This window comes from Myotis lucifugus, unplaced genomic scaffold (assembly GCF_000147115.1).
Source record: "Myotis lucifugus unplaced genomic scaffold, Myoluc2.0 scaffold_218, whole genome shotgun sequence".
Classification (NCBI taxonomy): Eukaryota; Metazoa; Chordata; class Mammalia; order Chiroptera; family Vespertilionidae; genus Myotis; species Myotis lucifugus.
In genome coordinates this window covers 2,189,773-2,216,696 of record NW_005871266.1, presented here as the reverse complement: position 1 = coordinate 2,216,696, position 26,924 = coordinate 2,189,773, and the positions used below count along the sequence as shown (strand labels likewise).

At 35.7% G+C, this 26,924-nt stretch overlaps 1 protein-coding gene across 1 annotated transcript in view; it reads right to left on the bottom strand.

The window, feature by feature from the left end:
• Positions 1-26,924, bottom strand: part of PDHX (pyruvate dehydrogenase complex component X) — a 39,780-nt gene that overhangs the window by 9,418 nt on the left and 3,438 nt on the right. Inside the window, exons 2-7 of the mRNA XM_006098076.2 lie at positions 20,921-21,001; positions 10,851-10,951; positions 7,067-7,266; positions 6,682-6,780; positions 4,995-5,169; positions 2,068-2,215 (exon numbers count right to left, since the gene is read on the bottom strand). Coding sequence (XP_006098138.1) covers positions 2,068-2,215; positions 4,995-5,169; positions 6,682-6,780; positions 7,067-7,266; positions 10,851-10,951; positions 20,921-21,001 — 804 coding nt within the window. The remainder of the gene's footprint in view (positions 1-2,067; positions 2,216-4,994; positions 5,170-6,681; positions 6,781-7,066; positions 7,267-10,850; positions 10,952-20,920; positions 21,002-26,924) is intronic.

Genomic DNA, 26,924 nt, shown 5'->3' with positions numbered 1-26,924 from the left:
TTTGTTTGCTTATTCAATAAGATTCCCTGATAAGAAAAACTTGTATTATATGAGGTCCTGAACAACGAGTATTAACCATAAAAAGTTTATTTCTGGGCCTTGATTGTAATTCTTTTAAATTGCTCAGATATGATACACAAGAACTTGCAGAAAGAAAATCAACTCCTATGTCTCTGAAGAGACAAATGGTCTAAGATGTACTAGTATATAAACATGATGATTCATTTTTTCCTCATCCTTTTCAAATGTCCTTTTTCTGCATATGCTTTAAAACATACTGACTGTATTAGAACTGTGGTATACACAGTCACTTCATAAAATAAATATATATCTTGGGGATATTCAAAATTTTTTCACTAATGGGGTATACAACAAAAATTTTGGACCACTGCATTAGATAAGATCTGCTTTTTAACTTAACAAAACAGGATACAGCAAATGCCAAAGATGAGACAATGTTGGTGTACGTCCTAGTGTCATAAGTAAAATGAAGTTTTCTGTCCAGTTTTATGGTGAGTCCATTTGAATTAATTTCCTTCCACACGATGATTTTAAGATAAACCTGAGGTCCTCTCCCTCCCCACAGAGCTGCTATAACTAAAGCATTTGATTTATACTCTTGCTTTTCCCAGTGGGTATGGAAGTGTTGGAAAATGTAAACTACACTTGATTCTTTATTGCAAGAGCTTCTAGAAGATCAAGATCTAGTCAATGATATGTGGCAGGAATCACAAATCCTGTTATTATAGTATCATGGAATTTTGTGTGAACAAGACCTCATTCCAAAGGCATGCTGAAGCTTTCAGAAAGAGAGCAGATGAATTATCATAAACATAAATACTGCCAAACTGTCATGGTAACTGTCAGCTGCTCATTTAATTCACAGCTCTTCTAATTCAGATTTTCAGAAACACACAACTTTTCTGTTTCTTTAAAATCCCTTTAGGAATAGAAATAAAAATGGATTTCCAATGCTTACAGGTCAGAATTTCCTCATGTACATAAGTGTAAAGATTCTTAGCAAAATTTTAGAAAATGGAATCAAGCAAGTATGAAAAAATTAATGATTAAATGAGTTTTATTCACTCATTACAAGTAACCACTCATATAAACAAGGTCGATTCAACATTTGGAAATCAATAAAATTCATCATATTAATAGGCAGGAAAAGGAAAGGTTATCTCAAAAGATACACAAAAAGCATTTGACAAAATTCAACATCCATCCAAATGTGAATTTCAGTCTGAAAAAGGAAATCTACAAAAACCTACAGCTAATATTAAAGACTGAATACTTTCTCCCAAGATCAAGAATGAGGTGAGAATGTCTGCTTTTACTACTTATATTCGTCATGTGACAGAGGTCCTCAACAGCGCAATAAGGCAAAAAAATGAAATAAGAGTCGCCCTAACCGGTTTGGCTCAGTGGATAGAGCGTCAGCCTGCAGACTCAAGGGTCCCAGGTTCGATTCCGGTCAAGGGGCATGTATGTACCTTGGTTACGGGCACAACCCCAGTAGGGAGTGTGCAGGAGGCAGCTGATCGATGTTTCTAACTCTCTATCCCTCTCCCTTCCTCTCTGTAAAAAAAAAATCAATAAAATATATTTAAAAAAAAAAAAGAAATAAGAGCCATACAAATTGGAAATAAATGATACATTAGTTTATGCTAAAAATTCTTATGTCTCAGCAACCTGAGCTTTAATTGATTTTTGGGAGAAACATTACAAATTTAATAACCTAAAATGCACTTGGAAGAAGAAATTAAAAAATTAAAACTTGTATCAAGAAAACTGATACATAAGACATATTTATAATCTAAAACCAGTTTTAAATTTTATATTTTCTAAAATGCTAAGGATAGCTTTATTTGAGTATCATATCAAAAAGTATGATTTACGCAATACTATGGAATCAATTTATTTCTTATAAGAAATAAACCAATTGTTTAGCACTAATATATTCCAAGATGATGAAATTGAAATAAAAAGCTACACAATGTGGATTTTATAAAGGATTTTATGATAGTTAACATGCGTATTGCATTAAGTAAATTTAACTTTACTAACCTTTGACCAGTTTTTGTCTAACTTTTAAAACAGCTCCAACGTCACAATCAGCAGTAGCATATGCATGAGGTACAGTACTTTTAGATTCAGTTAGCCTTTTGGCAATAACTCTTCGAATATTGCTAGCTGGGATTTCAGTGAATGTGCCCTGCACAGGAATAGAAATTTGTCCTTTAAACCATGTAAAATGAAAGGGGAAAAATAAATTTCATAACAGAAATCAGGTCTCAGTTACTTATAATAATAATTAAAGATTAATACAGAAAAAGTACTATTAAAAATTCTTAGGGCCCTAGCCAGTGTGGCTCAGTTGGTTAGAATGTCTTCCTGTATACCAAAAGGTGGCAGGCTTAATGCCTGGTCAAGGCGTGTACAGGCGACAATCCATCAATGTTTCTCTCACATCGAAGTCTTTCTCTCTCTCTTGCTTTCTCTAAGATAAAAAAAAAAAAGTCTTAGTATAAGAAAAATGTAAGAAACCTGAGGAGTGTAAAACTGTAGAAAAAAACTTCGTAGTACATGAGTGTAGAAGAAAGTGGAAAAATTCAAGTTTCAGTTATGAATGAGACTTATGTTACTATGTTTGAGATGATTTTAAAATATCTAACAAATCATGAAAAATTCCTCATGGATGTGTGTGTGCATGCACATGTATAAACACACACACACACACACACACCCCAGAGGTACCACCTATAAGCAATTTTTGTTATAAACATCATTTATATGTATAAAAGGCTAATATGCAAAGTGTCCTTTTGGGAGTTTGATTGTTCACTATGACATGTGCTGACCACCAGGGGGGCAGTGTGGAATGAAGAAAGGCCCCAGCCAGCAGCTGGCAGCCAGGAAAGGGAAGCCCCAGCTGGCAGCCAGAAGGCCCCGATCAGCCCTGATTGCCGGCCAGGCCTAGGTACCATACCTGTGCATGAATTCTGTGCACTGGGCTTCTAGTTTCTTAACACATTAAGCACTATGTCAGTCACCGGTGACTGACACTATACTTTCCATCCAGATCGGTCAGTCACTGGTGCCACCAGCATATCGGTGAAATCGGATATCGCGGGCAAAACGGAAAGGAAGACAAAACAGGCTTGGCGCTTAACGTGTTAATAATACTCAAAGCAGCCAATAAATCAACAAAACTAAAAGCAATTTTTATTTATAAAAATGGCATAAAGTAGCCCTAGCTGGTTTGGCTCAGTAGGTAGCACATAAGCCTGCAGACTAAAGGGTCCCAGATTCAATTCCAGCCAAGGGCACATGCCTGGGTTACAGACTTGATCTCCAGAAGGGGGAGTGCAGGAGGCAGCCAATCAATGATTCTCTCTCATCATTGATGTTTCTATCTCTCTCTCCCTCTCACTTCCTCTCTGAAATCAATAAAAACATATTTTGAAAATGGCATAAAGTAGAAAAAGATAAGCCAATATACTGGATAATCTATCAAATTATTTGTGTTTCAGTTTGTTATTTTTTTTTAAATCACATGAATACCTTATATCCTAGAAATTCAAAATATGGAGTAGAAATGAGCAATAAAATCTTCCTGTAACTTTATTGTAGCCTTTCCATTCTGTTCCTTGAACTTCTAACAAAAGCATGGGACTTAAATTACATCTAATTCCTTCCTTGTCCTTGACATCATCCTGGGATTGGGTTACAATCACTTCAGGATAATACAGAAGCAGAAAGTACAGCTGATTTCCTTTTTGTTAAATGCTCTCTTACAGAATTAAACATTTTAGGTTAACAAAGTACTTGATCAAACAGAATAGACAGTTCTCGGGTTATGTCAGACTTGACGTACGCCGTTTCTTGGTTACGTCGCCATCTCCCATTTATTTATATATTAAAAAAAAAGTTCCGTCATTTCGACGTATGTACATATGTGCTTTATGTTTTTTATTATTTATTTACCACAAGTAAAGGTCCGGAATTGTTATCTTTCTTTAAAATTTTTTTTACTGTTTCACTTCATTACTGCTGTGTATGTTTTCCATGTGAGTGACGTAGGTGCTTATGTAGGTGGGTTCCGACTCATGGCGAAAATCGTGTTATGTCGCGCAGTAGGAACAGATCTCCAACGTAACCCGAGGACCTACTGTAAATGCTCTCTATAGACTGTAAGAATTTGAAAGTGAGGTTTATCTTTCTAATCTGAATAACTTAGGTTTTAAAGAAATTAAGATTTGATTACACATAAAATTTTTGTATATGTAGTCATGTCATTAATGTACAGTAAAAAAATCTGTTTCCTATGAAACTTGTACTATTTTCAATTCTTCTAAAATATTATGTTAAATATATTTCCCCATTAGAAAACGTAGCAAGGGTTTGTCTCTCTGTCCGCCTGTTAATATTTTAAGTGCCCATTCAATTTTAAATAAGCCTGATTATTCTGCATTTCTTCTGATGGGAGGAAATGACATGAAACCTAGGAAAGGAAGAGAGAGGCAAAATGGAGCAATTTGAAAACAAAAAGACTGTTACACTGCATATACCTCAGAAGAAAACGTGATTACTCTAGTCTGTGTGTTTGTCATAGTGAGCCTATCAATTTCCTTAGTCAAAAATTAAAACATGTCCACAAAAGGGAGCAAGTGTCAGCCACTAATTATTAGCTAAACAAGACATGCAAAGTATCGGGATTACAGAGCATGTACATGGTACTGAAGTTGTGGAACTTGTAGTAAATTTGAATGGAATCATAATTCTGGTGTTCCTTTTGGAAGTCAGAACTGTACAAATAAATTTGGTTTGTGATAGGAACTCTGCAAAACAAAGCACTTGAAGAGTTTTGTCTTTATCGCCTTTAGCTGCTACTAAAATAGATTGCAAAAAGTACTTGTAAAACATACAGTAATGGTGCTTATTTTCTTTACCACTTAAATCTGAAAAATAAAAATCTCCTTAGATGACATTACCGCTACGTTAGGCTGTCCAGGAGTTGAAACTGGTGGGACCATGGGCCGGGGATAAGATGGCGGGGCTGGGGCCTGTGTGGGCAAAGGTGCAGTGGGAGTTACAGGAGGGGCTGGGGTCGGTCTGGATTCCATGATCTTGCCCGTCTGCTTCATTTGGACAAGCTTGACAGCATCCCTGGAGATAAGAGGGGATTAGATAACCATGATGAGCAATAAGAACTATAATAAAACCTCTAGAAAAAATGGAAGGGAGATGTGGAGGGAAGATACAGAAATATATACATGTCAGAAATATATAATGCAAAAGGAATTATTTGATCTAGACAAATGAATCTTGTCTGCTGATTCATATTATTTGTCCAATCAGTACAATTGTACAGTTTCAAAAACCAAAGAATTAGAAATTTATTAACATACTGGCTATAGATAGTTATTTTAAAAAAGGAAATTAGTCTTTTCTCTCCCGGGGGGAGGGGGGCTATCATTTGGAATATGAGCAATTCATAAATTAAACCACACTCTCATTCTTTATACTTGTAAAATAATTTCCACACTCAGAAATTATGAAGTTTATTGTGCCTATGACTTTCATTAGGATATTTACTAAATCATTGTTTAGTGTTAATTACCTTGTTTATGGCAGAAAATCATACCACTGTTAATTTTGCTCAATAGGCTATCAGCACAACCTAATGTAATAAACCTAACCTACATCATTTAGGATAAAAAATAGACTAGTAATAAACTTGCCATTGTATTACTGTGTAAAATAAAGGTATCTTTGTTTTTTAAAAGAATATAGTGAAATTACTAAATATGTCAAGCCTTTGATTCTTTAAATAAGCATATTGCTTTAAAACATTAACTCAATTTAAAAATTTTACTGTTACTGCCAATAGAAATGTGGCACATATAACTACAGCAGCCTTATATTAGGTTTATATGCCTATTTGATTAATCTTTGTCTTCCCCACTAGAATAAATTTCAATAGATGAGGGACTGTCTATTGTAATACACTCTTGAAAGACAAAATTTAAACAAATGGAAAGACATATCACTGTTCTTGGAAGACTCAACATCATAAAGATGCCAGTTCTTTCTAAGTTAATTTAAAATGTGACACAATCCCAATACAAACACCATGGTTCCCCTGCCAAACCCTGCCAGGGGGCTAGACGAATTGTTTAAAATTCATTTGGAAGAATTAAGAGTGTGGTATTAAAAAAACATAAACAAAATAGAAAAGAAAATCTAAAAAGAGACCCAACTGTATCTGGAAATTACTTTGATTCATACAAGTGAATAAAATCCAAACAGATAAGAATAAAATTGTTTTTAAAAGTATATTTCCATGTTTTAGAAATTTAATGATTGCATGTTTATTTCATACAAACGTCAAACAACACAGTTTCACTCTCCTGAACTCTAATTTTCTGCATTTATCACCATTTCCAAGGATCTCACTTAGTTACCAAATTAGAACTGTTCTTCAGTAATGCTGCAATTATTCAGAAAACAACCCTTGCATAGCATACAATTTTATTCAGACAAAAGCAATTAAAAACACAAAGGAACAGTGTACTTTCTTTTAAATCATAGCTTGAATAAGCTCTTCTTTAAATACTTTGAGAAAATAATGATCAGGATAAGTAATGAAATTGGTTATTACGAAAAGCACACACATACTCTTTGGTGAAGATCCCCCGAGGGCCAGTGGCTGTGCCCTGGCTAGCATCCAGTTTGTGTTTTGCCAGAATATTACGGGCAGCTGGACTTAAACGGAGCCTAAGAAGAAAACATGAAGATTAGTGGGATCAATTAATACTCCTATTTGATTCAAATATACCCTAAAGTCAACAGTTTTTCTGATAATTAAAAAAATAAAAACATAAAGCTAAAATAGACAGTTACAAATAAGTTAATCTGCTCTAATCTTGTTTCTATTACTATCAACACATTTTCTCACAAATTTAGTTAGTTACTATTCCAAAATATTATTTTAAAAAGAGTAAATATTCACAAGGAGAAAGCTTCTACTTTTCACGTGGTTCATTCCAATAAACATACTCACTGCAATGTCCCTGGTGACTGTTCCTTTTTGAGAAGCACAGGAGTCGGTGGCCCTGGGGAGGGGCGAGGCGCTGAGGGCTGTGAAGCGGCTGCTGGGGGACCTACATCTTTGGGAATTTCAACATGTTTCCAATCTTCTCCTTCTTCAACTAGCAAACCAATTAGTGAACCTAGCCGTATATTTTTAGATCCTTCTTCAACCTATATTTTAAAAAGAAAGTAACTGCAGAGATGGAAAGGCTCACGATCTCATGAATAAGCTTATTCCTTTGTTGGATGTTCCTGTGCCAGTTAGAAAGATCAGTTAATTTGAACTAACATCTGTTTCCAAGACAGCCTGCCTCCTCTTCCCACTCATGACCTTCCTTTCCTTCCTTCCCCCACTAATACCTTCCTTTACCACTTTTCCCCTCCCAGTTACTAATGCTATTTCCTGAAATAAAGGGAAAATCTAGAATCTCCCTTTTTTCTGACAGCCTTTAAATATATGAGACATATTTATGACCATCTTCCTTCTGATTCAATCAGTACAAATCCCAAACAAAAAACGGTGGTTATATATCTCAACTGTTTGTCTTTCTCAGAGTTCTATATAATGGCTTAGGGAATTCTAAGAACTCATAAGAGATTAATTCCCCCAATAGGTCTTATTTACTTTACTAAGATTAATTCAATGAAAAATATTTTCAGTAAGCTTAATCTAGAAAAAAAGAACATCCCACTATATAGATAGAATTGGTTAACAACTCTGGTTAATGTTAAGCGTAGTTCTCACCTTTTTCTACATATCTATTTACAAACCTGAGAAATAAAACCGCATGAATTTTTTATAAGTACATCAGAAACATGGTGGTGTCTCAACTAACCAAACACATTTCCACAGACAATGCCAATTAAAAGTGTAAGATTGAAGATAAAGCTTGAGCTAAATATATTTTAAACATTTCAGTAGCATTAATTTATTTAAAAAATGTCTTACTTATTTTTAAAAAGTCCCTAGAGAACCTTCAAATGACAATATTTTGTAAGTTCAGTAATAGAAGAAAATGTCATTCCTTTAACATTTTCTATTATTCCCTTTCAATTATTATAAGTAAGGTTCATTTCGGATGTAATTTAATGAATAACTGAATGACAGGCTGCAGGATGTTCACTAACATAGTAATTATAAGTAAAAGCACAACTCCTAAAATGAGGCTGACATTTCTGAGAGATTCTAATTTTTATGCTGATCAGTATGTGCACTATTCCTAAAAGAATAGGGCTTAAGTCCCAGGAGTAAGGACACTTTCTAATTTACTAATTACTGATGGAGAAGAAACAGAACAATGCTTTGATAAGGCAAAATATATATAAGAAATGGGTATTTAAAAACTCAGTAAGAACGTTTAAAGAACTGCAAGCTGTGAAAAAATACTAAGAAACCCAAGAACACTTTTTTTTTAGTTCTTTGTCACATACTAAATAGTTTTACTTCTTTGGACTGCTCATTTGTCTTTACTACGTCAAAAAGATGAGTTAAGATTATTTTATTAGGCTATTTTTTGCATCTTCTAAAAATGTCTAATTATTTGCTTATGAATTGCTAACTAAGAATCACAAAGTAAAATGACTAATATTCTTTAAAACTTGATAGAAAAAAACACTAAGTGATATAAAGTCCACTTGATGATAATTCCTATTAAAACTGAACCAGTGCCGAAACCGGTTTGGCTCAGTGGATAGAGCGTCGGCCTACGGACTGAAGGGTCCCAGGTTCGATTCCGGTCAAGGGCATGTACCTGGGTTGTGGGCACATCCCCGGTGGGAGATGTGCAGGAGGCAGCTGATCGATGTTTCTCTCTCATCGATGTTTCTAACTCTCTATCTCTCTCTCTCTCCCTTCCTCTCTGTAAAAAATCAATAAAATATATTTAAAAAAAAAAAAAAAAAAATAAAACTGAACCAGAAATAGGATCAATATTCAAGTGCAAAGAACATCACTCCAATGCAAACTATTTTTTAATAAATAGGAAAGTTGTATTGGAAAAATATCTATAGATTTCTAACATTTGAATCAGACATGATATTAAATCTAAAATTGACACCTCATCTGTTTTATTTACGATAAATCATATAAATGGTTCCCATACATACCCTACCAATGGATACCTTCACAAGTAGGCAGTAAGTATTTAGTATCATTCCAACATTTATCACATCTAAAAATCAAATAAAATTTATTTTTAACTACTCACATTTTTTTCCCCATTAAAAAATGACACCATGAAACATGATCCCCAAATATACTGGACAAGTATATGCTACTACACAACTTGAATATATAACAGAAGTTAAAATAATATCTATTAGAGTTCCATTTAAAGTCATGGAAATCACTAAGTGAAGTTAAGATCATTTCTCTGGCTTTCTTTATCCCTGAGAAATAAGAGAACTTTTACAAGTGTGCTAGCTTCCCGTAGACTAGTGTGCTTATGTTGCAGTCGGCAAATGTTTAAAATTGGTGCAGACTCGGTAAAAGAAGAGTAAATACTGCTCTTTCCAAAGTGCTTAGAAACCAAACAAGGTGGCCTTTGTTACTGCTCCCTCTGGGCTAGCACTGGGACGGCTCCACTCCACCAGAGCATTTGGAGTTCCAGGACACTTCAATCAGCCAGTTCTTTTTCCACGCACCTGCTTACTGGATAAAATTCTCTCCTACTCTTGTGTCACTGATCTCTTAATATGAAGTGTAGGATTTTTATACTTAGTCCTGATAAAACTGCTGGTTAATACTGAATTATTGGATCTGGAACCTGTCATTTAATGTATTAGCCTTCCCTCCAGTCTTTTAGGGGCTCCTTCAGTTTTCATTCTGGCTCTGCTACTTGCTAGTTAGGTGACCTTAGAAAGTTGTCTCACCATGACTATCTTCATCTGTAACGGAAATAATAAGAGTAGCTACTCAGAGTTGTCATGAGGAATAAATGACTTTGAAATAAGATACAAAACAGTGCCAGACATCTAGTAACCACTACATAAATATAAGAAATGTTGTTATTATTATTATTACTATTACTACTACTATGGTGTTGGTATTTTCAAGTTTTTGATTTTTTTATTATTATTTTTTAAAATATATTTTTATTGATTTCAGAGAGGAAGGGAGAGGGACAGAGAGATAGAAACATCAATGATGAGAGAGAATCATTGATCAGCTGCCTCCTGCATGCCTCACACTGGGGATCGAGCCCACAACTGGGGCATGTGCCCTTGACTGGAATCGAACTTGGGACCCTCAGTCTGCAGGCCAACGCTCTATCCACTGAGCAAAACCACCTAGGGCAAGTTACTGATTTTTAAAATAAAAAAAATATACTCAACATGGATCAAGACTGGACTGCAGAGGAGTGTCCTTTGGCCGAGGCTGGAAATTCACGCCTTAAGGCCCAGTATCAATAAGGCTGGAAGAACTGAAGAGTAAAGAGCAAAATATGAAACAAAGGTGGTAAGGCTTCTGACAAAGGTGGTAAACTATTTTCCCACAATACTCAGAGGCTGAATTCTGTCCCAAGACATGAACCCAGTAAGGGCCTTTTTACCACAGTTCTCTGTGGTCTGATCATCACGGGCTATTATTAAACCTTACCACTAAAATATTTTATACATCTGAATTTAAAATGTATTATGCAGCAAGTAGTAGAACACTATAAATAAAGAGGTAAAAATAAAAGATAACTTTATTTCAAGGAACTTAACGTTTAAGAAATCTTCATCTGTTGTAAGCAATCAAAATAAAAACTTACCACTATTTTGGCCAAAATGCCATCATCACTTGCATCTAAGGTAACCACAGCTTTGTCGGTCTCTATTTCACATAAGGCATCTCCAGCACTCACAGCTTCACCTACAAAACAAGACTGGGTTTGTTTTGTTTTTTAAAATATGAATTTTAGTATGTGAGTTGGTGTGTGTATATGTTTGTAAAACATGAATAATAAATACCAAAATATTCAGTGTTTATTTCTAGGGTGTGGAATTACAAGTAATTCTCATCATGTATGTATGAGTGTTTGCGTGTGTGTGTGTAAGGGTATATATGAATATACAGTGAATAGCAATGGTTGCACATCCACCTCTGAACAAATCAATTACAGACCTCATATTCCTTCCTTTATAATATAATTTGACTATTAATCCATGAAGAGAAAAGTTTTACAATTAATAGCACTTCTGGGTTAACATCATAGGTTGAGTTCAGAAAATCTGATGGCACTACAGAGCATAAATGTACAAATCATATTAAGCAAAAAGAGAGATAATCAAAGAGGTCAAATAAGAAACATTTCTGTGCAACAGAAACAATAGGGAAACTCAAAAATGTTGAGCAGGACCTGACTGGCTGGTTTCTAGATCTAGAAGCAGATTGGGGGTAAAGTGTAGTAGTTTCTCTTAGAGTAAAGGGAACTAAAAGTGGCCTCATGAAGCCAGGGGACTTGAATCAGACTCTCAACTTAAAGCTAGGACTGGGTCAGGGTTCCTCTACTCATAATAATAGAATGCTGATAACAGAGGCGATCATCGCCTGCCGACTAGGACTGTGGCTTTAAGGAGAACTGTGGGTCTTGGAAGGTGGGTGAACAAAAACTCTGCCTCAATACCAGGAACAGAGCCAAGCCACCTTCTGGCTCCACTACTATACCTGCTAATATCTCTAATATCATAGCAAAATCCCTGACTGGAGGATGGAGGAAGGGAAGAGTAGGGGACAGGTAGGAAGACATTAAAACACAAAACCTTTCACTCAAAAGTAAGTTGCAAAACAAAGTTCTAAAACATATGAAGAAATTTAATGCTAAGAAAGAAAAACCATAAAATCAATAATAGCAACAGAAACTCATTTCAGATGCAATTCGTTCAGTGAGACCCACCAAAGATTTTAAAATAAGTATCTTGAGGATGTTCAGAGATCTAAAAGAAAAAAAAAAGACCCATCACAAAAACAAGAGATAGAAAAAAAAATGTACAGAAATAAAATAGTATCAGGTAGAATGAAAAAATTAGAAATCTTGGAAATGAAAAATATAGTCAGTGAAATAAAAAGAAACAATCGATGGGGTATATTCTAGATGAACACAGTGAAGTGAGTTGGTCAATTATAGATAGCATAAGAACTACCTGGAACTTAACACAGGCAGACAAGAAGATAAAAAATAGAAAAGAGGCATTAGACATAGATTGAGGTTGCAATGTCTGTTTAATGGAGTTCCAAGGGAAGAGACTGGAGGGAATGGTGGAGAAGCAATACAATATATGAAAAGATAACTACTGAGAATTTCTCAGAAATGAAGAGACTTGTACCCTCAAAATGAGCGTCCTGAATGAGTTTAGAATATGGCTATCTATGGTGTATAGACTGGGAGGGGGCACGGGAGCCTTGCAGCTTGTTGGAAATATTCTATATCTTGCTCTAGCTGAATATATGTATATGTAAAAATGAACTGAGCTTATGCTTTCTGGCAAGTAATAACTTGATAAAAGTTTAAACAGAAAAAAAAGTATTAGAGTATATAAACATGAATACACATAGATACATTGTAGAGAAATTGCATACTATCAACAATAAAAACACAATAATAAAAGCTTTCAGAGGAAAAAAATCAGATTACCTCAATGGGATGCCAGACTGAGAGCACACTTCTCAGCAGCTGCTATAGAGGTCAGAAGAAAATGGAGAAATATCTTCAAAAAGCTGAGGAAAAATAACTGTCTAGAATTTTACATGTGGCCAAACCATCATTTAAGAATGAAGAACAAGTATTCTTTAGACATATAAAGGCTAAGAAAACTTATCACCTATTGATGAGTTATTACAAACTATAATTCATCAAGAAGAAAAGTGGACACAGAGGCAACCCATGGGCTACAAGAAACAATTAGCAGAGAAGTTGATAGAAATGTTAACTATTAATCATTTAAAAGGTTATTTCTGAGTGTTTATAAATGTGTAAAGCTGAAATTTTTAAAAGGAATAAGATGAATAAGGGAATGTTCAGATGATCATTAAAGCATGCTAAGAATTTGATAAAGATAGGAGGAAAAAATACCAAATAATTCTAGACTTTATTGGCAACATTTAATTAAATATGTTCCTTAAAAACTTAATAGTGTACACCAAAAACTGTGAAAAATAGAAATATCTACAATATTCAAAAAGCTGAAGAAACAGAAAATAATAAAAACGAACATCTAACTGAAGGCAGACACATGACAAGAAAAACAGAAAAGAATAAAAACAAAAAGGTAGAAATAAGTTCAAATGTGTCAGCAATAAATATAAATTGATTAAAACTACCTACCAAAAGCAGGTTATCAAAATGAATTTTAAAAATATGATAAATGTGGCTTATAGCAGACCTAAAACAAAAACAATAAGGGACAAAAGAAATATGTAACATACAGATCACCTATTAGGAAAAGGGAGGGGGGGGGGGCTTGCTTTTGTTTTGTTATGGCTTTCCACAATTTATGAGAAGTATCTGGTAATTAAACCTAAAGATTGTTAGCTCCTGATTCAAAAAGCCCCTTTTCAAATAGCAAGACAAGATAAGCTACTTTCAAGGCTACATTCTTGCAAATACCTCCTCCCTGCTGTTTTTACAACTCAGGGATAATTAGTACAAACTTCCCTTTCCCACTGCACTTCAAACAAGCCTCTTTGGAAAGCCTCATAACTTTTGCTCTAAGCATGTTTTACAGGCTTGGAAAAATACTGATATAACACCTCCCTAGGACATCTTCAAGGGCTGCCTCCTGAAGAACAAATAAAACAAACCACAAGCCCCCCCTGATATCTGCTCAATTTCAGGTCCCAAATTCTCCTTCCATCCTTCCTTCCTTGTTGCTTAGCAATAGTCAGGGCTTAAAAAAGGAGGCTGCCCTTTGTTTTTTTGCCCTTGTACTAATTAACAATGCACTGGCCCTTTCCCCTTTGGGAAAGTAAAATCAACTCCCTCTCTCTTACTATCTCTTCTCTCAGTTGTGAATTCTTTCACAGCCCATATCACCAGCCAAAACCCTAACACACACCCCTCACACACACACACCAAAAAACAGTTGGTACAACATTATTAATAGGCATACTCAATAGAAGAACATGAAGATAAATCTAAAATACTAAGAAAACAAATATATCCTGAAAGTTCACTGTACAGAAACTACTACATTGTACACCAAAATTTTCACAGAGGTGGTTATAATACCTCTTAGTTAAAATAGTTCAGAACCACCAATATATACTGTATTGATGAAATAAACAAACTTATCTGTTAGATAATATTTAGTGAACACCCTAAAAGAAAAGGTGCTTGGTCTGACTCCAAAGAGATTTTTTTACTGAACAAATATTTATTGAAAACACATTAGTGCACTGAAGATACAGAATTGAAGGGTGGGGAAGGAGTTAAGATTTCTGGCCTCAAGAAGCTTATTTACTTTCTAGTGAAAAGTTAATTGGAAATTACAATAAGATTAGGTGAACTCAGGATGCTATGGGTATATTCAGAATGGGCATCTATTTCAATTTTTGGAAGGTGAAGGACATCTAATCTGAGCCTGAAAAGGTGAGGGGGAGATAATGAAGTAAATGGGCAGTAATCCAGGCAGAAGGTACAACATACTCAAAGTCCTGGGGGCAAAAGAAAACAGAGAACTTTGGAGGGTCTTCCTAACAGTACCTGAGAAGGGTTGAGATATTAGGATGGTCAGGCAATTAGGAATCAACTAAAAAAAGACTGTTTGTTACATGTCATACAAAGAAAGCTACAGCAACAGATTATACATTCTTACTTCTTTATAAGACAGATGTTTTAGTAGTTAAAATAGACTGTACTTCAAAAGGAAAAAATCACACCTTTATATGTTTCTGCTGTAACCATGGAAAAAAACTGAACCAGGCAACCTAGCAATTAAATACTTCTTCTAGAGACCTAGAAAAAGAGAAAATGTTTTATCACTTGAGCTCACCTATTCCATATTCTAAATATCCTTTAAGAATCACCCATAAATTCTACTTCAGCCATAGATCAACCTAAATGATTTTGTTCCTGTTCCTGAATTCTTATAGTTGTAACTTATTTCCAATGAATCAGAAATTGCATTATAAAATGTTATGTTGCTACTATTAATTACTTTTATAAAAAATTAGGTTTCCCTCCATCTAGCAGACTATGGGCATCTTCACAATAGGAACAGGACACATCTGAAGTATTTTATAGTCTACCTAATTCCCCAGGCTAGTACCTTACAGATAATGAGTTTGAGATTAAAACACTTCAGAAAAAAAATTACAATAATTTCACACATCCTCATTTCCTCAGAAGGTATACAGCAAACTGTTGCATTTAAAACAGCATATTATTATGTAAGAGCACAGTACTCTTAATTTATCATGAAACTAAGGTTCTATCTACCAATTAACCAAACATAATGTAAATGCCAAAAGAAAATTCTGAGATCCAATAATGAGCCAGGAAAATTCCAAATATACTCAGTGCAGCCTTGCCCCGCAATTCAGCACTGTAATTAGAAAAGCTGCAAGGCAGAGTAGTTACAAGGAACTCTTCCAACTCAGACAGGTTTGAGTCTAAGCTCTTGACCAAGTTACATAATCTCTCTGACTCTCAAAAAAGTTTTGAATGTGCAGCTATATTAAAAACAAAATCACAGAACTGGAAATGTTATGTTAACTCTTCACACACATTTTCAAATAATACTTTGCAACATCATTCCATGAAAATGTTAGGTGTGTTATTAATAACCATCAAAAACCAAGACTCATTCTAGCTCCCTAGTCCATACCCTATTATTTCAAACAGATCATTCAACAAATATTCATGTACAAGACATTATACTAAGCACTGGGTATAAATACAACAGTAAGATATGGTTCTGTCCATAAGTTAATAGTTGAGAGAAGATGAGAAGCTAAGACAGAGCACCATGGTCGGTGTGAGGTGACAGGCGGCTCCTCAGCTGCCATGTTGATGGCTGACTGGTTGCAGAAAGAGATGACAGCCTTGCAGTGTCCCTGTGCCAACTCTTCGTGGTGCAGATGAGGTGGAGCGGGCCCGGAGCAAGAGTGCGGGCCCCAGGAGGGGCCAGAGCAGAGGCCCGCCCGGGGGCCGCTCCCCAGCACCGAAGCCAGCATCATCATCCTGTTCCTTTGTCCCGATGGGTAGCTGCCAGAGCTGAGGAACGGAGTATAAAGAGGCTTCCCTTTCTCTTTAAACATTCTGGGTAGGAAGTAACGTTTTGATGAAACATAGTTCATAGTGGTGTTTATGTTATTAATGAAACATATCCTATGGCTTTTATAAAATAACTTTGTTCTGACAAAAATTAAGAATAAAAGTCTTCATTTAAAAGATGTGTGTGGTAGCCCTAGCCAGTGTGGCTCAGTTGGTTGGAGCATCATCCCTTGCACTGAAGGGTCACAGGTTTGATTCTGGTCAGGGTACAAACACAGGTTTTGGGTCCAATCCTGATTGGGGTGTATATGGGAGGCAATCGATCGATGTTTCTCTCTCACCTCAATGTTTCTCTCTCATTTCCTCTCTCTAAAATCAATAAAACAAACAAAAAAATCCTTGAGTGAAGATTAAAAAAAAAAGAAGTATGTAGTAGTCGTGGCAGGGGGGAGTTAGTTTTTATCTGTAAAACCAAGTAAATCAAACCTACTTTAATGTTCATTAAAGAAAAAAATACTTTTGTGCTATGTTGAACCATAATGACAACCATGATTAGAGACAAAAATAACTCAATTGTTTATTCAACAAATATTTACTAACTGCTCTTATGTGTAAGACATTGTATAAGACACTTCAGTAAAAAATAGTAAGTTAGACCTGCTTCAAGAAGTCCCTAATCAGAGTAAAGAAGAGTACAAACAAGCAAGCAGCAATGCCAATTCCACCCAATCAGTGCCTACAGCAGTGTGGGAAGCTAGAGGAGCAGCCCCCAGTAAGCAAGTCTGCCAACTCTTTTCATTTAATCAGACACAAGATATTATTTGCATGGCCCAAGACTCCAGGCAATCTGGCTCCTAGGCCATCTGAGGTTCTGCCTAGAGGGCTGAGGGCATGAGTAGCAGTTTGAGAAGGAAATGGCTAGGTAAAGTGATAAATCCCTTACACTCTCCTGACCTCCTATATTTTACTAGAGACACGGTGCATGAAATTCGTGCGGGGGCGGCGGGGGGGGGGAGGCCCTCAGCCCGGCCTGCACCCTCTCGCAATCTGGGACTGCTGGCTCCTAACCACTCTGCCTGCCTGCCTGATTGCCCCAACTGCTCACCTGCCTGCCTGATTGCCCCTAACCACTCTGCCTGCCTGCCTGATTGTCCCTAACCACTCTGCCTGCCTGCCTGATCACCCCTAATCACTTGCCTGCCTGCCAGATCACCCCTAATTGCTTGCCTGCCTGCCTGATCGCCCCTAACTGCCTCTGCCTCGGCCCCCGCCTGGTATGACGACCAGAAGGTTGTTTGGCTGTCCGGTCTAATTAGTGTATTACGCTTTTATTATTATAGATTGCACTGTTCATTACAGGTACCTGACCTACGTGGTGAATGGTTATTGTACTGGATGATGCAGGCAAGAACATTTCCATCACCACTAAAAGTTCTACTGAATAATACTGTAACCCAAAATTCCATTCACCAATTCTAAAATAACGACATAACAGAAATACTAACAGGAGTAAAAAAGCAGTGATGGAATACTATTTACTAACAAAAGAAATGAATTGTTGATACATACTACAATATGAAAGCACCTTAAAATCATGCTAAATGGAAGCAGTCACAAAAGACTATATATATCTCTCTCTATTTATCTATATGTCTATATATCTCTATCTCTATCTATCTATGGTAGTATATATAGATTCTATTTACATATGTCCCGAAAGCAAAACTTTAGAGACAAAAAGCAGCTCAGGGTTAAGTCTAGTGATGTAGGAAAAGGGACTGCAACCAGGCAATAGGTATCTTTTGAGGTGATGGAAATATTCTAAAACTGGATTGTGATGATGGTTGCAAAACTCTATATATTTACTAAAAGTCATTAAATTTTGCACTTAAAATAGGTAAATGTTATGTTGTGTAAATTATACCTCAATAAAGCTGTGTTAAAATAGAAGTATACTGAAAAAATTGATATTTGGGAAATACCCATTTCAAAAAATTTCCATTTTAGCACCACAAACACATTATAAAAACTCCCCAAATAAATAAAAATCAAAGCCTCTTCTAGCAGCAGATGTCAGATACCCACACAACTTCTAGTGGTACCGAGTGATAACACTTCAGTGACAAACTCCTTCAAGACAGATTTACTTCTGAATTTTACACACTACATTATAGTTTACAACGAACACAACACTACCTAAACATTCCCAGTCCCATGACAGAAGGAATAGCCACATAAATGACGGAAGAGAGGTAACACCGAGAGCAGCAGCAGCAGCAACCAGCACTGAAGAAGCACACTCCGTGTGTTCCAGACACCACGTGGCTAGGTTCTCCACGTAACTGTCTCAGCCTGGCTCTGTGCCAGTGTTTCATAAGATGCTCTTAAATATCTCAAGAAAGAAAACAATGTTTTTCATATACACTCAAAAATTCTCTCACCAAAGGGGCAACAAGAACATTTTCTTTCTTTTTTAAAATTTTAACAAAATTGACCTTTAATTAAACCGAAAATGTCAGAAGCACACTTTCCACCCCAATAACAAACTTGTGGGATTACATACAGCTCAACTCACCTTTCAAGAGATGCTGTTACCTAGCACTTCTGAAGTGTTTTCTCTACTAATTTTATGATGCATATTCTTTACTTAATCCTCAGATGGAAATGAAGTATTCTAACACTCATTCTAAAACTACTTTCCAAACAGTCATTAGAGCAACAAAGATGGGAATAATTTATATGCTATATTATTTGCATGTTTTTGTGACTTAAAAAAACAAGAAAATGAAATTAAATTATTAGAGAATTCTAAAGCCAGGAATATACCTTACATCTCATCTAGTTCAACTCATTCCCAGATATTTCATGGCAGAGTGGGAACCCCAAAAGACAAACCATGATTCCTAGGTCAGCATTCTTTTCATTGCACACTATTGCCTTGGCTTGAAACACGCGTGCATGCGCGAGCGCACACGCACACACACAACACACACACAACACACACACACACGACTTTAGTAATAGTAGCTGTGAATAACAGTCTCAGATTTTCAAGAAAATTTAAAGACTGAACTGCTATCCATTAAAAGTTATCACATTAACCTTCTCTTCAAAACAAATCAGATTCATAATTAGATACAACACTTCCTTTTCATGGAAAAAATTTCAATCCTCTTAACGTTTAAAGGTCTAAACTCATTGTTTTCAATAATGGTGATCATACATTAATAAGATCTCAAGATAAATTTTAAACACATAGCTATTAAGAGAAAAAGGCATGTAAAAAGTTTGCTGCCAGAAAATAAATGATTTGAATACAGAATGACTGAACCAAGTTATTATAAATATATCAAGTACTAAACATACTTAGACATATACAATCATACCCATGTGTACAGCACATAAATGTTAAAAGCAAATTATGCTCAATTAAATCACAAAGGCGATGAACTTAAAAAAGAAGCCAGTGAATTATTGAGAACCAAGGATTAATATTGCTCTCAATTATTTGTAGTGTATTAGCAAAGAAACATTCCTCCTCAGTTAACAGGACATGGAATTTTAAGAGCAATCTCCTTGAAAATGTGCTCCATGGACTTAAAGTACATCTTGGCTTGTCCTATCTAAAATCGCACATTGTAATCAAAAGGAAAAAAGAACAGAATGATGAGACAATCTGTCTCCTGGCTCTTCATCATACTCTCCATATAATGGTTGTGAATAACTTATCAGATCACCAGTGAGCTAGAAGTCTGAGAGATAAATGTGGTCCAAAGAATCCTCTTATCTACTTGCCTATCAGTTCTCAAAGTGTGAAAAAATTTAATCTTTTATAGTAACCCTGAAAGGCTGTTCTTGTCTCAATTACTATTTAATGATACCAACACTCTATCATACTGAACATGGAAATAGCCAAAGCTCTGCAATTTATCAGGAAAAGGAAATTTAAAAATAGATTCCAAGTAATTACATTTTTTTTATAAAGATGAAACTTTCTTAGATACTGATAACAATTTTAAATGATGGCAACAGCCATGCAGGGCCAAATACTCAATGTTCTTCCTATTGAAGCACTGGCTGTTTCAATTATATGACATGTCTTTCTCAAATTCTAGAAACAAATTTATGATGTTGAAACTAAAAGTTAAGTATAAGGACTAAAACTTGGGAGGAAAAAAACCCTTAAAATATTTTACCATTCTCTGCTTATGGAAGGTTACAGGGTGAACCCAGAAAACTTCTGCTACACTAACACGGAAAAATTTTGTTTAAACAAAGTTAACTAGAAGAGGAACCCAAATTACTGCATTTACCATGTACTATGTAATACAACTTATTTTTTTAAATTGTTTTATTGCTTAAAGTATTACAAAGAGTATTATATATGTCTTTTTTTTCTCTCCCCTTGACCCTCCACTAGCCTCCCATGTCCCCCAGTGTCTTGTGTCCATTGGTTATGCTCGTATGCATGCATACAAGCCCTTTGTTGATCTTCTTACCCCCCCCTCCCACCCCCCAACCCTCCCCCAGCCTTCCCGTTGTAGTTTGACAGTCTGTTCGATGTTGCTCTGCCTCTGATTTTTTAAAATAATCAAATAACACAAGACAGTAGTAATGTACTTGCTCACCTTCCTTTTTCAGCCATTTCACAATGTTCCCTTCTTCCATTGTCGGAGACAGGGATGGCATTAGTATCTTAATAGGATCAGCTGAAATTGAAAAAAGGAAAGATTAGCCACAAAAATATAATGCACCTTACAAAGCATCAATAGAAAGTTCAAGTAAATTAATATCAAATTCAATTTGAGAAAGAAAATATTCCAAAGTTGAACTAAGTATCCAGGAAATAGTATAGAAACATGAAATTCTCAACTTTTTAAAAATAATTTTTTTTGAATATTTTCAATTCCTTTCTCATAGTTCCCCAGTACTCTGTGCATATTTTTAAGCCAGATGTTTATAAGATTAAAAAATAGAAAAGTTGATTTACGTTTCATTTTCTCCATCCCTTTTTGCTGATGCAAAAAAATATTTACAAATAAAATGATCAAAGAGAAAGACAAGAAAAAGTATCTAGGGTTCTGATAACCTACAACAAATAATCAAGATTAGACTTTAACAAATTGGTTGTGTTTTTATTTTCCTCTAATATTATATTATTCAAGAATCAAAGGTTCTTGCTAGTATATGTGAAAGGAAAGGTATGCTTTGTCAAGCTTGACCAGGCAAGTGAACTAAATGGTTAGTTAAATTAACCTCAGACTGTGTTCCATACCACCATTCAACTGGGGATACAAAAAGATAGACTCAAACCAGGGTGACCTCTCAATGAAGCACAGCTTTTCCTTAGATATCAGAAAAGGAGATGCCCTATATATTTGCCCAGATGTGCTTCCCAATGGTCACCCACTAAACAGGACCATGTTCATAGAGCACACAGCTGCAAGATCACAATTTATATAAAGTTTATACTAATAAGATTGTTAACAGCATGCTCCAGCTCTAGCAGTAGCCATGGTAACAAATTATAGTCCATGAAATCTTTCATAGAACCTATTCTCTCCTCAGATTATTCAGCAATCAAAACACAACTGCATATCTACCATATTTCAAATGTGGAATATTTTACCGCTAATATTAAATGAAGTTAATTATTTTCTTTGGGAAACTGAAGGAATTTTACTATAATTTCAAATGAAGAGTTCCAACAGCTTCATGATAAAGGAATTCCTCTGAAGCATTTGGAAGGAAGCTTCTGTCCTTGTCCCTTTTTTCACCCCTTCCTTTCTAAAGGTCTGGGAAAAAGACCTGAGTGAATACTTGCCTTCGTCTTTTCCTCATTTTCTTTTAGGAACTGCCTACTTGGAGGGGTACCTCTAGGTACATATATCAGCTTTTTCACTTTTTACATGAAATGAAAATGTTTACATGGCGTAATGAAAAACAAACAAGCACATTTGCCTACAGAATGTCCAGCCAGCCTAAGCCTGAGCATTTAATTTTTGAGAATTAGGTTTTGAAAATGAAAACCAATATAAAAAAACCTACAATCTAATAGCACCATGATAAGAGGCCAGCCTCTCCTTGAAAGACACAGCTTAAAACAAATCCCAGTTTGTTGCTTTTAAGAAAAAGATCAAGGCTGGCATTATGAGAGAATATTTCATAGGCACATACATATTAAATTTATATCAAATACCATTCCACTTCAAAGAAGCAAAATAAATGGACCTCATTGCTTCTAAGTCCAGATTCTAATTTATGACAAACACTAAATCAATTTTCTCAAAACAAAGTCTGTCTTCAATATTTTTACATCTTGGTTCTAGCTGCCATGATACAATTCATATTTATTTTATTATTCTTTCTGCCATTATAATCTCTCACCTAACAGACCTTCACATTTCCATTATTCCTGACATTAAGGACTAAACTTCTGCATTTATTATTGTTTTCAAAATTACCACATCAAAAGCCGCAAAACTGTTCATATTTTAAAATAAAAAGAATATAATCATTCCTAATACAGCCAGCCTTCATGGATGAATTGAAATTGCTTCTCTGAATAATAACAATAAAATGTAAAAATTGTGTAATAAATCACTACCCTTATTCTGAAATGAAGGTGACAAAAAACAAAGACAGACATTTTAGACATCTCCATTATTCAGTAATATCTTTTGATTGATCATACTGGCTTGCTATGGAAAGTAAAATGTGCAATGTATTTACTTTTTAAAAAATTCTTTATTGTTTAAACTATTATATATGTCTCCTTTTTTCCTCCATTTGTATTTTCTGATTAATCTAACCAATCTATCCTCAAACTGTCATGTTGGAAAATAATTTCAAACATAAGCATTAATTTATTAATAATGGTACATATTTCATTCTAATATATATCCTCTTTCAACTGGAACATTATACACATCTTTTTCAAATGTATTTTTCCAGTGGAAAAGTAATTATACAAGCATAATATCAGCTTTGAGTGACAGAGCTGCACATAATTAATATCCGCCCTTTATGGTTGCCATGAATTCCAGAGACAGTGTGGGCTTTTCTAGGCCTCTCAGAATTCTAACCTATACCTAATATTGTTTAATCTCAATAGAAATCAAATATAGCTTCCCTTTTCCTTCCAGCAAGCAGTACATTCTACCCTTCTCCCGTCAAATTGAGGAGACCTTGAAATGTGCACCAAGTTATATTTCCTATGAAAAACTGGGCACACTCTTGGGTAAGAATAAAGGAAGTGTGGTCTCCCCCCTCCTGCTGGTCATTCAGGCTATTTCAATTAGTAAAAACGCCACAACTAACTTTAAAAAATACCCCCAATTTTTTGTTAGAATTTAATCCCTTTGAAGTCATTTTAGTGGTCTATTCCTTTCTATCAAGCTAACAAACTACACTAATGGCTAATAAAGTCTGTCCTTCTGTAGCAATTTAAAAAATATTCAAAATAACTACAGTAATGCACATTTTCAGATTATATGTAAATTAAATATATATTATGATTTGATTTGATTTTTAATTTTAAAAAATATATTTTCATTGATTTTTAGAGAGAGAAGGGAGAGGGAGAGAAACATCGATTGGCTGTCTCCTGCACGCCCCCTACTGGGGATTGAGCCCACAACCCAGGCATGCAACTGGCGACTCGGTTCTTGGGTCAACACTCAACTACTGAGCCACACCAGCAGGGCTATATGCTGATTTTAAAAGTAGAGTCTCCCAAGTCATTCAAACTGTCTTAATCTTTTTTCTTTTTCATCAAATGAATAACACAATAAATTAAATTGTTTTGCTTAGCATATTGCTGCTTTACCTGCTACATCAGGCACACAAGCAATCTTTCAATCACTGAATTGTATAGCAGTTCTCTAAGCAATTCTTACATTTCTTCAAATTTGCTCTTCCAATCTTTCTACAGCATAATTCTGCCTTCCACATCAAATATAGTACACTGATAAAATTCTAGTTTCTTATTCCTTAAAGTATTTATTTTGCCCTAAGAGCAAAACACTTCTACTTCAGGCAAAATCAAAGAGCAAAACACTTCTACTTCAGGCAAAATCAATTATATCAAAGCTTTAAATTGATGATCTAGATCAGTTCTAAAAGTTCTCAAGATTAAAAAAAAAAGAAAAAAGATAATATACGCATACAAATGCAGATCAAATTGCTTTATGGCTAACATGAAGCAGATCTCAGCTCCATTATGCTGACTAGAGTAATTAAGGAATTCAGCTGTTTATACAGGGTACAGCTCGAGAGTTATTCTGGCCCATTTATACCACTAGAATCCAAACACAAAAATCATGAAATGCAGATAGACCAATGAAGAAGGAAATTACCCAGTACTTTCTTAGTATGGCTCCCTGTTCCTAACATTAATTTGCTTCTCTAATAGGGAGAGATACTGCTCATTTAATTACCTCTCTTTTCAAGGCAAGAACTCATTAAGTTTAATTGAACCTTTAAAACTTCCATACAAAGAAAACAATTCTGCCACCTGCAGGCTGAATAAAATAAAGCAGAATGGAGTATAGGGGTAATAAAAATACATTGAAAATATCAATGGATGACAATAGAAAATGCATGCATAACAGTCTGTATGAAAATAGCATTTATAAATCTTGGCATGGTACAAAAACATGTGAGAGATGCCCCAAACAGTATATATAGCATAGTCTAATTTCTACTACCTGCTCAGTTTGTACAAAAAGACTGAAAGGATATACTCCAAAATGACAATAATAGATATCTCTAGTTGGTGATATTATTCTAAGTCAGTGGTTCTCAACCTTCCTAATGCCGCGACCCTTTAATACAGTTCTTCATGTTGTGGTGACCCCCAATTTCATTGTTACAAATTGAACATAATTAAAGCATAGTGATTAATCACAAAAACAATATGTAATTATATATGTGTTTTCTGATGGTCTTAGGCGACCCCTGTGAAAGGGTCGTTCAACCCCCAAAAGGGTCGAGACCCACAGGTTGAGAACTGCTGTTCTAAGTGGTTTTCATTACCTTTGTTTTTTATAGCCTACACTAGAGGCCTGGTGCACGAATGCATGCACTAGTGGGGTCCCTTGGCCTGGCCTGTGGGAACCGGCCCAAACCGGCTCTCCAACATCCCCTGAGGGGTCCTGGACTACAAGAGGGTGCAGGCCAGGCTGAGGGACCCCCACTGGTGCATGACTGGGGCCGGAGAGGTTGGCCAGCCGGGGAGGGACTGCAGGAGGGCTCCAGGCGTGTCCAGCCTGTCTAGCTCAGTTCTAATAGGCCAGGCCCCAGCAGCAAGCTAACCTACCCGTTGGAGTGTCTGCCCCCTGGTGGTCAGTGCACATCATAGCAAGTGGTTGAGCAGCCTTAGCATATCATTAGCATATTACGCTTTGGTTGAATGGCCGATTGGACACTTAGAATATTAGGCTTTTATTATATAGGATGTTAACTTTCTACAATAAATTTATCCAATTTCACTTTCTCCCCAAACTTATCTAACATCTAAAAAAAAAGTGTACTTTTGTTATTTTTAAACACAAACCCACAAGGTCAGGGAGAAAAGAAGGGGCGTCTCTCAACTACTGACTAGCCTAGATTTGCTTTGCTTAGATGATCATACTTAGCCATTACTTACCCTAGAAACAATTAAAATTAAGAAGCACTTCACTACTGTTCTACTTTAATCTACCTGTCATAGTAACAGACATGCCAATCAGTGATTCCCAACTCATACTTCCTTTTTAAAAAGAAAATGTCCAAACCACAGCCTTTGAAAGAATCTGCCCTATGTGCTCTGGTACAATTGACCTACAATGGGTCAACAGCTTCACTCCAGGGAATCTGGAATTAGATCAAAGAGGTAGTGCCCACTTAAACTAAACTGAAAGAGCGAGGGGCATAGGGCCTGAATCAGCATTAAGGCAAGACAAGCTGACATTATAAAGAAAGGAAAGCCATGAGTAAACAGATTCGCAAGTTTACGAAGAAAAACAAAGTAAATCAAAGAAAGAGAGAAAGACGGACATTGGAAACCATAGAAGAAATGGATGAAATCATCATAGTTCCCCCATGGCCCAGCAGCACTTCATATATGTGCTACTGTATCCTTGTAATAAATCTTTCAAGAATTAATTAAATTCATGCTTTGGCAGAAATACTGTACCATCAACTCTTACCAAAGAATCTGTCTGTCACTGAACTGCTATCAAAAACTCAGATGCCGCCCTAACTGATTTGGCTCAGTGGATAGAGCGTCGGCCTGCAGACTGAAGGATCCCAGGTTCGATTCCGGTCAAGGGAATGTACTTTGGTTGCGGGCACATCCCTAGTAGGGGGTGTGCAGGAGGCAGCTGATCGATGTTTCTCTCTCATTGATGTTTCTAATTTTCTATCCCTCTCCCTTCCTCTCTGTAAAAAAAAATCAATAAAATATATATTAAAAAAACACAAAAAAACCCAAAAACTCAGATGCCTACAGGGCAGTGGTCGGCAAACTCATTAGTCAACAGAGCCAAATATCAACAGTACAACGATTGAAATTTCTTTTGAGAGCCAAATTTTTTAAACTTAAACTATATAGGTAGGTACACTGTTATTAACTTAATTAGGGTATTCCTA